Here is a 14,529-nt window from a genome sequence, read left to right on the forward strand (position 1 = left end):
TGTGACCTGGCAGTTTGCTAACTGAAGGGAAGAGGGGAGACCTCTTTAGGCCAAACCAGTTCTAGACAGCTATGAGCTATGTTAAATTTTATTTTTCTTGATTGAACTCCAAATACATTCTTTCATTAAGGTTAAACTAGGGGTTTTTTTAACCTTAATGTTTATTTAGTACTGAGAGAGACTGCAGAGTGGCTGGCAGCCTGCAGATGTTCCATTCCCCATAGAGCAGCAATCCGCAGCTGGGCAACTGATCCCCTCTCCATGCACCCTCTAGCTACCAAAAGATCAGAAGTTACCTGTGAGTTACCAAGGTCAATTTTGAAACTAGTTAACACGGACTTTCATTTTGGGAGACCTGGGTCTGGGGTTTGTTGTTAACCAGAGTATTCTTGCACAGTGCATGAGCCTGGAGCCACCTCAGAACAGTATCAGAAGAACCCACTTCTCTAACGCTGCATATTCACAGCAAGCCAGACAAACAACTTCTATAGTTCAGCTGCTGTTTATCAGCCTAGGAGGAGCTGTGTACTCTCATAAAAAGGAGGAAGAATAATCTGGTAAGACATTCTTTCAATCTACTAAGCTTCAGATATGCATCTTTAATCTACCTATTTTTAATAGTCTTAGAAACCGTAAGTCTGTTTTGGTCTCCTTGCCAAAGCATGAATAATCTCAGGATCTCAACTTCTTATAGCTCCCTAAATTAAACTTTGTACTTCTGCTACCTAATAACTGCAGAAGGGAATGTTAAACTTGGACAATCTTTGGGGAGAGAAAAAACAAAAACAACTTGTGGTTTAGAGGTGGGGGTGGTAGAATCTTAAAGGCAGAAATTACCAGAGGAATGACTGTTTTGGGGGAATAAGAGTCCTGAGTGATGAACAAGTAGTTCAGGGAACAGATAAAGCCACTGGAGTTCCTGGAGCTTGGTCAGTTAAAGTCAGTCAACTGTGCAAACAGCTCATGTGTAACAACCGAGTCTCACAGCCTCTTGCAGCTCTGAGAGAAAAGATGCTGGGTCTTTTGGTGGGGATACAGTGGGCTAGGAATGACCTGATTTGTAATTACTCACAAAACCCCTTGATTACTTGTACGTAATTTGCCCATTAAAGCTGAAGATGTGGCCATTAAGAAAGCAGAATGTAAGGAAGAGCTAGAAATAGAAAAATAGCCTTTCAAGGATGGATAAGGTTCAAAGAACAGACAAATAAGTATAATCTCTGAATACTGTAAAATGTTAAGTCTTAGCTGGCCTTGCAATCCTAAAGACTACAAAAGGAAAGCTTCTATATATTGGTCTAAATTTGTTTCCTGATGTGGCCAATTGTCAGCCCTCCATTCTCATGAACAACTTGGTTTTATTATTATTATAAAGGTATCGGGTACAATGCCATTCCTAAGGGCTGATCCTTTTTGACACATACAGCAAGAATTTAGATTGTACAAAGAATACAGTTTATCCTCCTCCCTAGAATTATGTGCTAATTCTAATAATAGAGTGAGTTTTTTGACGACTGACAAGTCAGATCGTTAAGGTTAAATCAAGAAGAATGCTTTGAAACACTGACCATTTTTTCTTGACTCATATGCTAGGATGATATATTCTTCTATTTAATTTAAATTCTTTCATCACTGTAATGAATGGTTCAATTGCTGTGCCTCCCATATTGTTATCATGATAAAGATTTTTGCTATTTTAGAAATAACAAATATATAATAAAGGGATAGAAGAGATTAGGAGATACATTTGAAATTTGTTATGAAAAGGGTAGTGGCTGTGGACAGTGAGGAATGAGAGGAATCCACAGGGAAATGTTCAGAGTGGCCAGTGTGGGGCTGCTTAGTCATTGCTGAAACACCTGGTGACTTTATTAAGGTGCCAGATTAGGTGGAGCTGCTCGAGCTGTTCTGGTTGAAGACATTCTTGCCCCCATGCTTTTATTGCTGCTGCTTTGCTAGGAGTTACATTCCCTGAGATCTGTTCACTATTAGTAATGCCTAACCTCTATCAGTTGAAGTGAGCTAAACCAATTAAATCAACCCTCCTCAACCCAAAATAGTCCTCCAATCGCTTCCTTGGACTGTGCAGTACTGAGTGCTGTTTGCAGCAGCTGGGTGGGCAGGTCTTAGGAGAGACACCCGACCTTCCCGGGAGGCAGTGACACCCAGGTTAGTGCAGTAACCTCTTCAGCTGGCGTAGCTGCAGATGGGAGACACCATGCATCTGTGGCCATTAGCCATCTCAGGGGGTTCAAAGACACTTGGACGTGACTGCTGGTATTCACGTCCATTCTGCTAAGCTTGCTACATCTTGCCACAGCTGGCACTACCTTACGAAACCACAAGAGAGAGAAATCCAGTCCTAAGAACTAATACAAATCAGGTAGCTCAGAGCCCTGAAGAATTAGGTTTTTACTTCTAAATGTTCCTGGGAAAGAATCATCTGATCGTCTTCCAAGATACTAATTTGATGTCCAGGGCATTGCAGTAACAGGCATTTCAAGTGCTCCTGCTTGGATAGCTTTTCTACGGAAAGAATTTAAGATCTTGGTTTGCCAGTTCTTCAGAGTCATCTGTTTGTGCTGAACTTGACTCTAAAAAGTCCCCGTATTGGACTGAAACGGAGCTATTCCAAGTTACAGGGGCTGAGTGCAGATGTATGTGTTTGCAGGATCAGGCTTTTCACATTGTAACTGGTTGGTCTCCTTTTAGCTTCACCAGGACATTTCTTTAACTGTAGTGATAAAGAAAAATTGCTTTTTGTGATGACTTAACTTAGAGTACACAGATGTTAAATGCCATCCTTTTATGCAAGCAGCTTTTATGGAAGTGCTTGCTATGAAAGAGTATGTTTCCATGCTTTAGGTGGTGTTTGCTTTAGGTGACTTCATCTGTATCTATAATACACTCTTTCTGGGTGAAAGGAAACTTGTTATCTATCGATATTTTCATGTTAAACATTTGTTGTTGTTTTTTCCCTTATAAGCATTTCTCTAGATCTCTGTTTACTTGCATCAATACATGGTCAAACATACTGTTGTGTTTCCCCAGGGGAATGCTCAAGTTATGCAAACTGTACCATAGATCTGCCCCCGTGTCCCCCGGCTGCACTGGGTTCTGCACGCGTTAGTACCTGAATGAACTTTGTGCCAGTGTCAAACCATATTCCCTCATGAAATTGCTCATGTAGCTTGTCTTACTAGCCCCCAAATGGAAATAATTTCAGTCTACAATTGCATACTGATTTATAGATGAGCACGTGGCTTGGGTTCGCGTGTTCTTTGATTTGGAGGAGTTGCATTTTGAAATACTTGCATGAGGGCTGGGGTGGAGAAAGCACTTGCAGCAGACTGGGGTGATAAGATTCTGCTAAGGCAGAGACATACCTGGGGCCTGAGCAGAGCTTGTGTACTCAGGCCATATGGGAGAGCTTTTAAGACCATTATTTGTTTGCTACGGCTGTGCAACTTCCTCTTCCCCTTTGTACCTGCTTTTTCTGACATGCTGTCACTGCCTTCATCTATTCTGATAGAGAAAGCAAAGAACACGGTATAATTTCCTACCTTCTGCTGTTGAGTTGGTTGTTTAATGAGGGGGAATTTACCTTGGATGACGTCAGAGAAAAATCTGTATCTGCCAAGGTTCTTTGTATAGGAGCAACTGTTAACATAAACAAGCTTCCTCACAAATATCCAGGCAGGGCAATCGGCCACAGTGAGTGAAAAACACTTCAGGGAACTGAGGGAGTGCTGCCCTTCCCGCCCCCGCCCCCGCCCCCCCCCCCCCCAAGTGTATTAACAAATTCATTGAAGAGGATGACCTTTCATCTGACACCCAGGAAGACTTCTTATGGTGAGGCATCTTCTTGCGTTTCAGTTTTCAGGTAATTACTCTCTTTTTCAACAGTTTTTCTGAGCACAAGCCAGTTCTTTGCCTGTGTTGCAAGAGGAGCCCATTCCTTCTCTTTCTGTTATGTTTTGGCCTGAAGTAAGGAAGTAGCCAGTGGGAATTAAACAGTGTTCTTCATTAGTTTACTTTATTAGCTCACAAAATGCAATCTTCCTTGCCAGTATTGCATTCTTCTTTTTCCACGCTTCTGTTGAGCATTTTATGAAGTGCAAGTAGGTACAAAGCATACTTCATTTCTTCTGGAGAAACTTGGCAGCTTAAAGCCAAGGCCTCAAGTAAGGAGCTGTGGTACCTGGGCACCTCTAGGTAATTTAACTTTGTAAGTGCTGCTAAGCCTTCAGAAGTAGAGTGTCCTTTAGCTCTCCAGAGTCAATTGCATAGCCTAGAGAGGTGGTGGTGGTAGTTGGGAAGTGGAGAGGAAAGGAAGCCTTTAAAGCTTTAGCATTAGAAATGTGCAGAACTGCTGCCTTGAGGCGTGTTGCCACGTTCCCCTGACAGCACTGTCCTCAGTGTTCTTTGCATTTCACTGCAAGATTTGTACACCCATAACAGGAACAGCCTGTGAACGATTTTTCAGTGTTCAGTTTTACATTTAACAGAAGTGTAAAGTTCAGCGTCATGGAATTTCCCTGCTTGGTTGTTAGATAGCTTGGTAGGACTCAAAACCGAGCAGCCTGAATTGTGAGCAGAAGCCTTCTTCCCCTATATATTAGTATGTTCAGGGGTTGGGAGCTGTCCTGGCCTCCTCCCATCAAAACTGCAATAGAAGTTCTCCTCTTAATTCAAAGTATTTGAAGGAAAATGATCTAACAGAATTTAGCTTTATAAGTGGAAGGAAAAAAAAAAAAAATGTGGGCCAGCTCAGGGACTCATTTCTTTTGAAATAATTGATGCCATAAAATCCCAAACCAAAAGAGGTGGGAGATAAAAGCATCTGGCAGAGTTTACAGCCCTGGGGGGTCGACGGGAGAAGTACAGCCCGTTGCAAACAAAGGCTGAGTGTTTTGCTGATGTGATTGCAAAACATGTTTGCTCAGGACTGTTACGATCTTGGGAATAGGCAGGAGGCCAGCTTTCTGCAGCAGCATGCTTAGTCACACAAGTATCTACAAAACGTTAACCTCCTGCGAGTTCTCAGTTCAAAAGCCATAATGACTTTGTTGCTTAAAGAGAAGGTAGAAACTCTTGCTAAGGAACATGGGGGAGGAAAAAGAAAAGTGGTGTCCAAAGAGCTCCCCCGGGGAGGGGAGGGGAGGGGAGCGGAGCGGAGGAGGCCGGGTCTCCGGGGGAGAGGGGCCCTTGCGCCTCCGCCGTGCCCTCCGGCCGGCCCGGGGGCAGCACGGAGAGGCGGGGCGGGGTGGACTGGGGGGTGGCCTGGGGCTCTGCGGGGGCACTTGCCCCCGGGCTGGACGGCTCCGGGCCGCGGCTTCCCCCTCTTCTGCCCGGTCCGGGGGCACGTGTTGGCCTTCCCGGGGGCTGGCAGGCACCGGGAAAAGGGAGCAAGCCCCCGGCTCTCCCCCGCCCGCTGCTCCGCCCCGGCGGGGAGGGCCGGCCCCGGCCCCCGCCCCGGCGGCGCTGGGCGGGGCGGCAGAGCCGCGGCGGGGCTGCCGAGCGAGCCCAGCCCCAGCCCCGGCATGAGGGTGGCGAGGCCGGGCCCCCAGCACCAGGTACCCCGCGGGTGGCGAGAGGCCGCGGCCGCGTCCGCACCGCCTGGCCCCCGCAGGGCTGAGCCTCCCCGGGGAGGCGGGAGCGGTGCTTCCTTGCGGGGTCCTCGCTCGACCCGCAGAGACGTCGTTCAGAGCTGCCGGAGGGTAACTCGGGGGGGAGGTTGCAGGTCCTTTCTAGCTCCGTTCTGCGGGAGATCCCGCGGCCGCTGCCTGCGGTGGCCGTGCAGGTGCTGTGGCGAGCACCCCCCCCCAGGACCCAGCTGGTCCCAGAAGGGCAGCGTACCGCTTGTGTGTGTGGTGGTGGGGTGTCTCTGCTGGGGTTTTAGGCCCGTCCAAGTAGGTTTTGCCTCTGAATGGCCCGGTGTTTATTTCGCTCTTGCACAGAGTTGGGTTATCCTTTTGAAACAGTGAGGCTGGTCTTGCGTTTCTGATAGAGAAGAGCTTGCTGTAACTGTAAACAAATGCAAGTCAATAGCGGTTTTTTGGACGGGAATTAAAATGCTGCTTTGGATCTCTCTTGTAAGTTTCTTAGAGTCACCGCGTTAAGATTCTTCTTTTAAAGGAGATTTTTCAGTCCTCGAACTGCTGCAGGTTGCCACAGAAACTATTTTGTATTTTTCTGGTTTGTACAGGTCTAGTACCACCTGGATACAAATTGCTTTGCTTTGACATAATCCAGCAGTACAGTCTACATAATGCAAACGGTAACTGTCACGTTTAAACTTGTTTCCTTCTGTGTCACTGATTTATTGGTATTTAAACAGTGTTTACAGCATGGAAATTGCAGGCATTCCTTCCTAATCCTTTGCCCTTTAATACTTTTTGTTTCATTGTACACATTACAGAACTGGCATATAGAAAAGCTAGGCACTCATCGTTGAAATTGAGCCTCTTGGTTTCAGTGAGGTCACATCAAAAGTAAATTGGGTTGTGGTCTCTAGGCAGTTGTGTCACAAAACCACTCCAGGAAGAGCTGTTACTGCTGAGGAAGAATAGGTAGCACTTAGGTGCCTTGAGACTACTGCAGCTGGACCTACTCTTACTGCTTGGTCCTAAAAGATGACCAGAGAAGAGGTGTTAGAGCTTGAGACTTGAGGAGTCTGGGCTTTGCTTTTATTCTTGCTGTTGTGAACAGGGTGTGTGACCTTGGGCACACACTCACTTGCCTTGATTTCTGCCTTGAATCAAGTCACGTAAACTAGTTGGATGTTTTTAAAATCTGGTATTCAAAAGACTTTGAGACATTCAGAGAAAGTACACTTATTGATATTTAAATTAAAATAATTTAAGTATTTAAATTCATATAAGAATAATGTATTCTGTGTGAAATAGAAACAGTTCCAGTGAAGAGCAGGTCTGTGGAACAAAGTGCTTTGTAGGAGAGGGGGAGTACTTGTTCTCAGTTCTTTAAATCCATGCAAGTGCAGACATGTCTAGTGCTTCGGTTGAATGACAGTCTGAGACACACAGAAAAATGGAACTAGTGCAGAAATTTAGAGTACATGAGCATTTTGGGGATCATTTTTCTGTCATTTTAACTTGAATCATGGTTTGTTTGAGAAAGCCACAACAATTGCAGCTACTTCTGGATTAGGTAAATGAATAAAATAGGAAAAACTGCCAGTTCTGTGTAGCCTCACATTTAGGAAAGGTGTAGGATTTATAGGATTTTTTTTTTTTTTTAGTGTTTGTAGGAAAAGAATCATAGTTAATCACTACTCTTTGTTTCTTAATCCCTTCATTTCCAAAAGATACCCATCTGATAAGGACACTACAGTAGCTACTGCATTTAGCAGAACTGAAAATAAGGCGTTTAAGCTGAGTATGTATCAGCTTGATGATAAGTAACCTGTCCTGTGAGGCCAGTTGTGCCAGTCATTGTCGTTAAGATCCTAAACAAGGAAACTCCAAATTTGTAGCCTGTCAGTGTCACCACCAGTGAGGTTTTGCTGTCGGTGACCTTTAAAGGGGAAGTAGGAACCGGACACAGTGAGTGAAGCAGCAGCAGCACCAGGCCTCTTAGACTGATAAGTGCCAAAGTCTCCCTTGGAAATGCAGTGCGAGCTGCTTGGACACTTAGATGCTTTGGGGCATTTTATCCTACAAGCGTATAAAGCTCTAAATGGGTATTTTTAATGTCAGCTTCAAATGCATATTATAGTATACGAAGCTGAATTTTCAGCACTGGCACGTTGAGAGGGTTAATTCTACTAGGAGACTGTGTTGAAGAGTTTTTAATACGCAGCTCATTGTGCCCTTCTCAACCCTAAGCTTGGGTAGGAATGCACTTAGATTATGTAAAATGATCACTGGTTGTCTAGGAAAATGTTACCTCCAAAAAAAGGTCACCTCAAACTCATTTCCCTTCCCTGGCTCCCTCTTTTAGATTGTTTTATATTGCATTACAGTGTGTGATTTTTGTATAATTTTGTTTGAATCTACCAGTATTTAGTGCTTAATCAGGAGACAGATGATTCAGGTGAAGATGTTAATCCAAACGTGGTTTAGTGAAGTAAATCGATAATTATATTTTCACTTTGCCTGTCTATGGTAGAATGTTCTTTTTGCCATTTAGAGGAGGCTTAAGTATGTAAATAAGTCTCTCTGGGAGATATAACACTTAATATTGGTACTGACTGTACTTGAGGGGAGCAAAATGACTCACTGTGCTAACATGAGGGAAGCAGTCTGAAGATTGTGGTTCATAGCTAGTGCTCAGCTCGTGAGTTCTGAATGACTGAGAATTAACAGTTTGATAACAGTCCCTATACTCATCTGACAAAACTGTAATCGAGTTTTGGGAGAGGTTTTGTGATAAGAGGCAGAGCTCTAGCTGCCAGGAGCCAGTAGTGGGGGAGGAACAGGGATCTGAAAAAGCATTTTAGGTGCACTATGGAGCAAGAGCTGTAGCTAAGGTTAGGTAGCTGTTCCTGTTCCAGAGGCCCTGTGTCTGGGCTTGTAACTTAACTCTGCTTCAGTGTTTCAAGGTGGAATTTCTGATATTGGGTGTCTGTTTAGAAGTGACTTTCTGTTTTCTTCACTTGTATTTTAAAGAGGTTTAGAACCAAAGCAGAAGGTGGTCTGTTACTAGCAGAGATGATGTGTGTTGTACTTTTAAGTATTTAAAACCCTCTTCTAAAAGCATCTGCAGTTCAATTTTCCATTTCAAGCTTTTACTTAAATTTGAATGGAATGCTTCTTGTTGCTTAAAAAAGTTACCTAAAAGTGGGCTTGATTGACAGAGTCTTAAGATACAGAAAAGCCATAAGTAGAATGAGTTTATACATGGTTGCGGTTTTAGAGTGGTCTTCTCTGAGCATGTATGTGCATGCAGTACAGATTTTTGGTCTAGTTGTCATTGTGGAGTTGGATGTACTAAGTGGGCCAGACTGGTGAGAGAGAATGCTAACTGGGAAGTATATAATTAAGTTTGCAGACTTGTCTCATTAACTTTTCTGTCTCAGCTCTGAAGAGCTGTTTCTTGGTGTAAATTTGCATAAAACATATTTCCTGGCTGAGAAGTCTCCGAAAAGGCACACAGTCTGATGGTTAGGGCATTAGCCCGTGACTTGAGAGATCTCGGCTCAAGGCATCAGTCTTCTGTAGCAGCCTCTGTTAGACATGCAGCTTTTCTGTTTCTCATTTTTTTTTTTCTAAATGGCAGATAATACACTTGCCCTACCTCACAGGAATGTTGCATGAATTAAATACATGAGATGAGATGGTCAGATACAGCAGTGATGAGGGACATGTAGATTCAGAAATGGTAGGTATTTGGTGAACGTAGTTCCCATGGAAATAATCATAGTGGCTGTACAGAAATGCAAGTTAGATTGCATGAGGGGAAAGAGGAGGCTTTTCTGTGGTTTCTGAGGTAGTCTCCACCAGCATAGTGATACAGCATTTATATGGCTAAAGTCTTGCTTCTCTGTCAAGGTACATCTCCAAGGTGAGCAGTGGAGTGGATTGCCACCTGGCTCATTAGCTGTGAGCTTTTGGGTGTTGAGGGTGAAATCTGTACCACCCTTGGTGCTCAGCTTTGCAGCCATCTGTCTGAGTTCTGTGTTCTGACTTCGAAGATGGAGCGCCTCTGATGCATTATTATTATGATGATGATGTATTGTTTGCCCCTAAAGCCTCAGTCATGGTTGGCTTTTTGCTGGGCTTGGAGCTGTATTCAGCTGCAGAATTTCTAGACTGAATGGAAGTGGTGTGGCAAGGTTAACAAACAGAAGGAAAGAAGCCGGGAGAAGTTTGATGCAGAAAATGGCAGTAAGTAGGTCACTTCGGCATGCAACTCGGTCTGGAATCACATGAAAATTGCTTGTACTTCTGTAATAACCAAAATCAGTTGCTTGCAACTGCTGATCATCCTAGTCCTGATTGCTTCACTGAGTGCTTGTCAGTGCTCCAGGTGAGGTGCTTCTTTAAGAGGAAGGTGCAGGAGAGAGACCTGGTGGTGCAGCTGGTCAGGATGCAGGTCTTGGTTTTGAGAGGGAAAGCTGGAGAGCGGTGCTCTGTGATTTGAGTGTATTTGGAAGATGGAGACTTAGTGAAGGGCATCATGGAACATGGAAATATGTTCAAAACAAAGGGAAGGTACTCTAGCACTGTTTTGAGAATTATTACTGTGTTGTCTATATAGTATTTGAAATGTTGGGATACTGGGAGCACCTGGAGATGCCTGCTATTTCTCAAGTACTAGGAGAACTTGATTAAATGCTGCTTCTGAAAAAGAGGGGAAAACAGTTTTTAAATGTCTGCCATAGCTTGTAACTGAACAATAACAATTTTCAGAAGATTTCTAATGGGTCAGAATTTATACAACTCTCATGACTGTGGTAACCATGCACCTTATGACAACAAGCTTGTTTCTGTTCTCAGCACCCTCTGGAAGAAACATATTTACCCCCATTTTGCAGATGGGAAACTGAGGCTCATCTTCACAAATCCTTTGCAACCTCTCTGTCAGAACAGAGACTTGAACCCAGGCTTCCCAAGTACTAGGCTGGTGCCATGATTTCAGGGGGATGCTTTCTCTCCTGAGGGAAAACAAAGCAACTTATTCAGTCCTCCAAAAAACTCTTAAGTCACTTTGCAGAGAGGGTTTGGTTACTTAAGTAATGTAACCTGTTATATGCAGTGTAATCATAGTAGTTTGACCTCTGCATGCTTTAAAAAATGTAAAGTGTATTGATACTGATGTATTTTAGATTCTGAGGCAAAATATGTTAGCAGCCTGGGATCTCAGGTTCTTAATTCTTGGGTTTTTTTCTTCCTGTAACTGTTCTGGGAAAGGAGAAGACTGAAACACAGTTGTTCAAGAATTAAATTTCCAGGTATTTCTCTTGGAGTGCTTGAGTTGGCAGAGAACTGCAGACATCTGCTAAGTTAAATGATGTGTACAGACTTTTTTCCTTGCTTTCCTTGCGTCCTTGTCATTTGGATGTAAGATGTTTCTCTAATTTGCTAATGGTGTTGTAGCTGAGATAAGAAGCTCTGCTAGAGCTTTGTGAGGAGAGAGGGTGTTTGTAAGATACAAATTCCATCCTACAAGTGGCATTGCTAGAGACTTGGCCGACAGGCAGAATTTGTTTCTGAATGTGGGGACCCTCAGCAGGAAAAAGCTATATCACAAACTTTACTGTCCTAGGGAAAAAGATAGTAGTAAGAGCTGCCCTTTGATCTCACTTTATCCAAATAAGACTTGAGAAATGAAGGCATCTGACTTAGGATTTAAGGAGACTGTCAGAGTCTGATGGGCTCTGGTAGTTCCAACTTAGACCTGTGCTGATTGTTTCCGGCTCTCTGAAGCTTGTTTTTAATCTTAGGGGAAAGTTCAGGGAACGGTAACTGATTAATAAAATTGCTTCTCGTACAATGAACTTGTGCAAATAGAAACCTCAGCTAAAGACAGAAAAAGTGCAATAGTGAGTGCAACCAGTATTGCTTGTTTATAACAGCCTTTTATCTATGTGGGGAAAATGTAGCAAAGTTAAAAGCTGTCTGCCAAATGCAGTTTTTAGGGGCCTCATTTGCTCTTGAGGCCTAAAACAGCTGAAGGTGTTTCTGTGCTCTGTGTGGCCTGAAATGGCCCAATACATGGTATTTATTCATCTAAAAACCCAGTTGAGAACCTGGATGGGGGTTGGTATCATCAGAAAATTAGTGGTTTGGGCTATGGAGCAGAGGCAATGGATGTGTTTTAAAAGATGACTAGGGGAGAGGGAACAGATAAGGAGCCCAAACCATTGGTTTATATGTAGCCTAGTGTTTAGCACTCGGCTCCATTCCCAGCTTTAATCCCAGGTCTCCCTCCATCTGTAAGAGCACCGTGCCATCAGCTGCCCAGTTGGGAGCTGCTCCGTGTGGCATCTTTCCTGGGGAAGCCATGCCGCTGGCTGGGGAGTAATCCCTTCAGGAGAGCTGTTTTGCAGCGAGTTCTGTGCACATGAAGGAGTGAGCCTCTGTAGCGATGGGGAGGTGGCCGCGTTTGAATGTGCGAGGTGAGGCCGTGTCCTGCTTTGGTACGTGCCCCGTGGACCCTGCTGTGCCTTCTCTGAGGGCTGCTCTGTGCCAAACGCAGAAGCTGCCCTTGAACCCATGGCTCCCACCCTTCCAAATGGAATGGTTTAACAGGAAGGACACAAATTCACCCAGGTCTTTTATGCAGTTTGCTCCTTGGCTGCACGAAGGGCCCAGGGTGCTGTACGCCTGGCAGAAAGCTTCATCTAGCTGAGGGAGAGGGCAAGTAGTGAACTGCTGGAGGGGCATCCAGCCTCCCTCTTACCTGCAAGCCATCATGTCCACAGAATTGTGTGCAAGGATGTGGCTGCCTCTGTTCTCATTGAGCAAAATCCTCTCCCTCCCTCCCAACATGAATAGCTTTTTATCCTATCTTGAAAAGAAAGCAGATACAAATGTAGATCAGGTACTTTCAGCAGTTTAAGAGCTCTTTGAGGTTGGGAAAAAGAAATCTGATTAGGGTTACAGCTGTTTCATTTCCTGACAGATGCACAGAGTGTTATGTGCTGGCGTACTGCGGATGTACACACACACCAGTCTTGTTTTATATCAGTGGCATAAGCACACAGCGGCTCTGTACTGAACTTCTTGTCCTGGACACCCTGCCAAAATATGCTTTATGCAGAATTTTCTGTTAACCAGGCTGTAGTGTGTGTGTGTGTGTGTGCATATAAATTTGTGTGTGTGTTTTCTTTGGTTGGCAGGGCCTTTGTTGTTGATTTTTTTTGTTGCTGGAGTGGGGCAGTAAACTGTAAACAAGTGTGGCTAATTTTAAAGCACTTATATAAAAAATGATTTGCATTTGTACAAACGGTACTAGTAAAAGTACCCGGGTAAGAGTACCATGAGTACCCAAATAAGCCCAACTCTGAATGGAGAACTCTTCTTTATTGCAGCCACAGCTAAAAAGCTGTTTGTAACTAAATGCTAAGATGGTGTAATTCTCTTTTCTAGGAACTTGGAATAAGAATTCCTAGACCACTGGGACACGGACCAAGCAGATTCATCCCCGAGAAAGAGGTGTGGTAGTGTTTTCAAGTACACAGTGAACTTTATGCTTTTAAGGAACACTCTTTTTACTAGTAACCCACATTTGGTTTCAGGACAGCTGCTGAGCTGCAAAACATTTTCAGTCATGATCACATTCAGTTCTGGTGAGACTTTGGCCACAGTTCTAGTGTACAGAAGCAGTGAGAGCCCTGGGGAGCTTTGGAATAGTTATGACCCCTCCTGTACTGCAATCTAGCATAAGAGAAACCCGATACTGTTTTCTGTAAGAGTGTCTGTTTCCCTGTGAACATCCGGATGTAATTTCCTACTGGTCCAGAAGGCACCTGCCCCCTGCTCTGTGGTTGCTTTTTCTTGAGCTGCCTCTACTGTTCTGAATAATCTGAGAAGCTTCAGAGTGCTGTGGCTGAGCATTTCTGGTGCTTCTCTCCTGATAGTCTGGTAAGAGAATTCGGAGCAGAGGAAAAGTTAGTAATGTGCCTGTGGTTTTCTAGGAATTTTAGAGCCCGAAGTTTCAATTTCCTTTTATTTCTCTCTTGTGTCATCTTAGCTAGCTTTTTACTTCTTTCCCTCTTTTTCCCTTAGTAAAAATGATGATTCAATTAGCTTTTTGTTATTATAATAAACTAAGTTAGATCAATTTGGAGCATTCAAGAAAGTGAAGGTGAGACAGTTAAAAATGAGAAGTCAGTGTGGTACGAGAGAAAGTGTTAAGCCAAAAATGTCCTTTTGCTGATATAACCACTTGTGATCTCCTAAATGAGAGGTATTAAAGGGATTTCATGTGTCTTGCCTTACGTGCACTGATTTAATGCCATCAATAGATCTATAATATAATTCCTTTCACTGGGGCCTCTGGGTGCTGTGGTAATATATGTATTTACTATTTTATTGGTACTTCTTAGACAATATTGCTAATTGCTCTTTCCGTTCAATCAGACGATTCAAGTGGGAAACGAAGACACCATGATGCACACACTGTTTGCAGATACTTTTGCTATGCTGGGCCGACTGGACAATGTTACCTTGGTGATGGTTTTCCACCCACAGTATCTTGAAAGCTTTCTAAAAACTCAGCACTATCTACTGCAAATGGACGGTCCACTCCCGCTTCATTATCGACACTACATCGGGATAATGGTATGCTGGAACATAAAGCAGCAAGCAGAAACAGCCACTTTGGCAACAATCTCTGGTCTTGTTTAATAGCAGTTATTACTGTGTTTTGCAGTTTCTAGTTGGAAAGGCATTTCACCAGGAGCTAAGGGGAAAAGCAGAGTAGGTTTATTTGTGTCTGGTTTACAAATTGTTTCGTAAGACCAGTACTGTATGTTCATAGTTTCAGTAGGACTGCGAGAAAGAGGGGAAAAAAATCTGTTATAAAAATAAGACAATTGTTTATTTTTGGTTTCCTTAGTAT

The 14,529-nt window shown here is 43.7% G+C and overlaps 1 protein-coding gene across 6 annotated transcripts in view; it reads left to right on the forward strand.

Annotated features, from left to right (window-relative positions):
- SESN1 (sestrin 1) overlaps positions 1-14,529 on the forward strand; it is an 84,315-nt gene that overhangs the window by 61,295 nt on the left and 8,491 nt on the right. For 2 of the 6 annotated variants that reach the window (XM_052781353.1, XM_052781354.1), the window contains exons 2-3: positions 13,056-13,121; positions 14,049-14,249. In XM_052781353.1, the coding sequence (XP_052637313.1) occupies positions 13,056-13,121; positions 14,049-14,249 (267 nt within the window). Of the gene's footprint in view, positions 1-5,463; positions 5,577-5,609; positions 5,721-6,208; positions 6,281-13,055; positions 13,122-13,390; positions 13,551-14,048; positions 14,250-14,529 lie in introns of those variants that run through there. The other 4 variants (XM_052781356.1, XM_052781355.1, XM_052781358.1 and 1 more) reach the window with 4 other exon arrangements.

Source organism: Harpia harpyja, chromosome 3, assembly GCF_026419915.1.
Source record: "Harpia harpyja isolate bHarHar1 chromosome 3, bHarHar1 primary haplotype, whole genome shotgun sequence".
NCBI classification, from domain to species: domain Eukaryota; kingdom Metazoa; phylum Chordata; class Aves; order Accipitriformes; family Accipitridae; genus Harpia; species Harpia harpyja.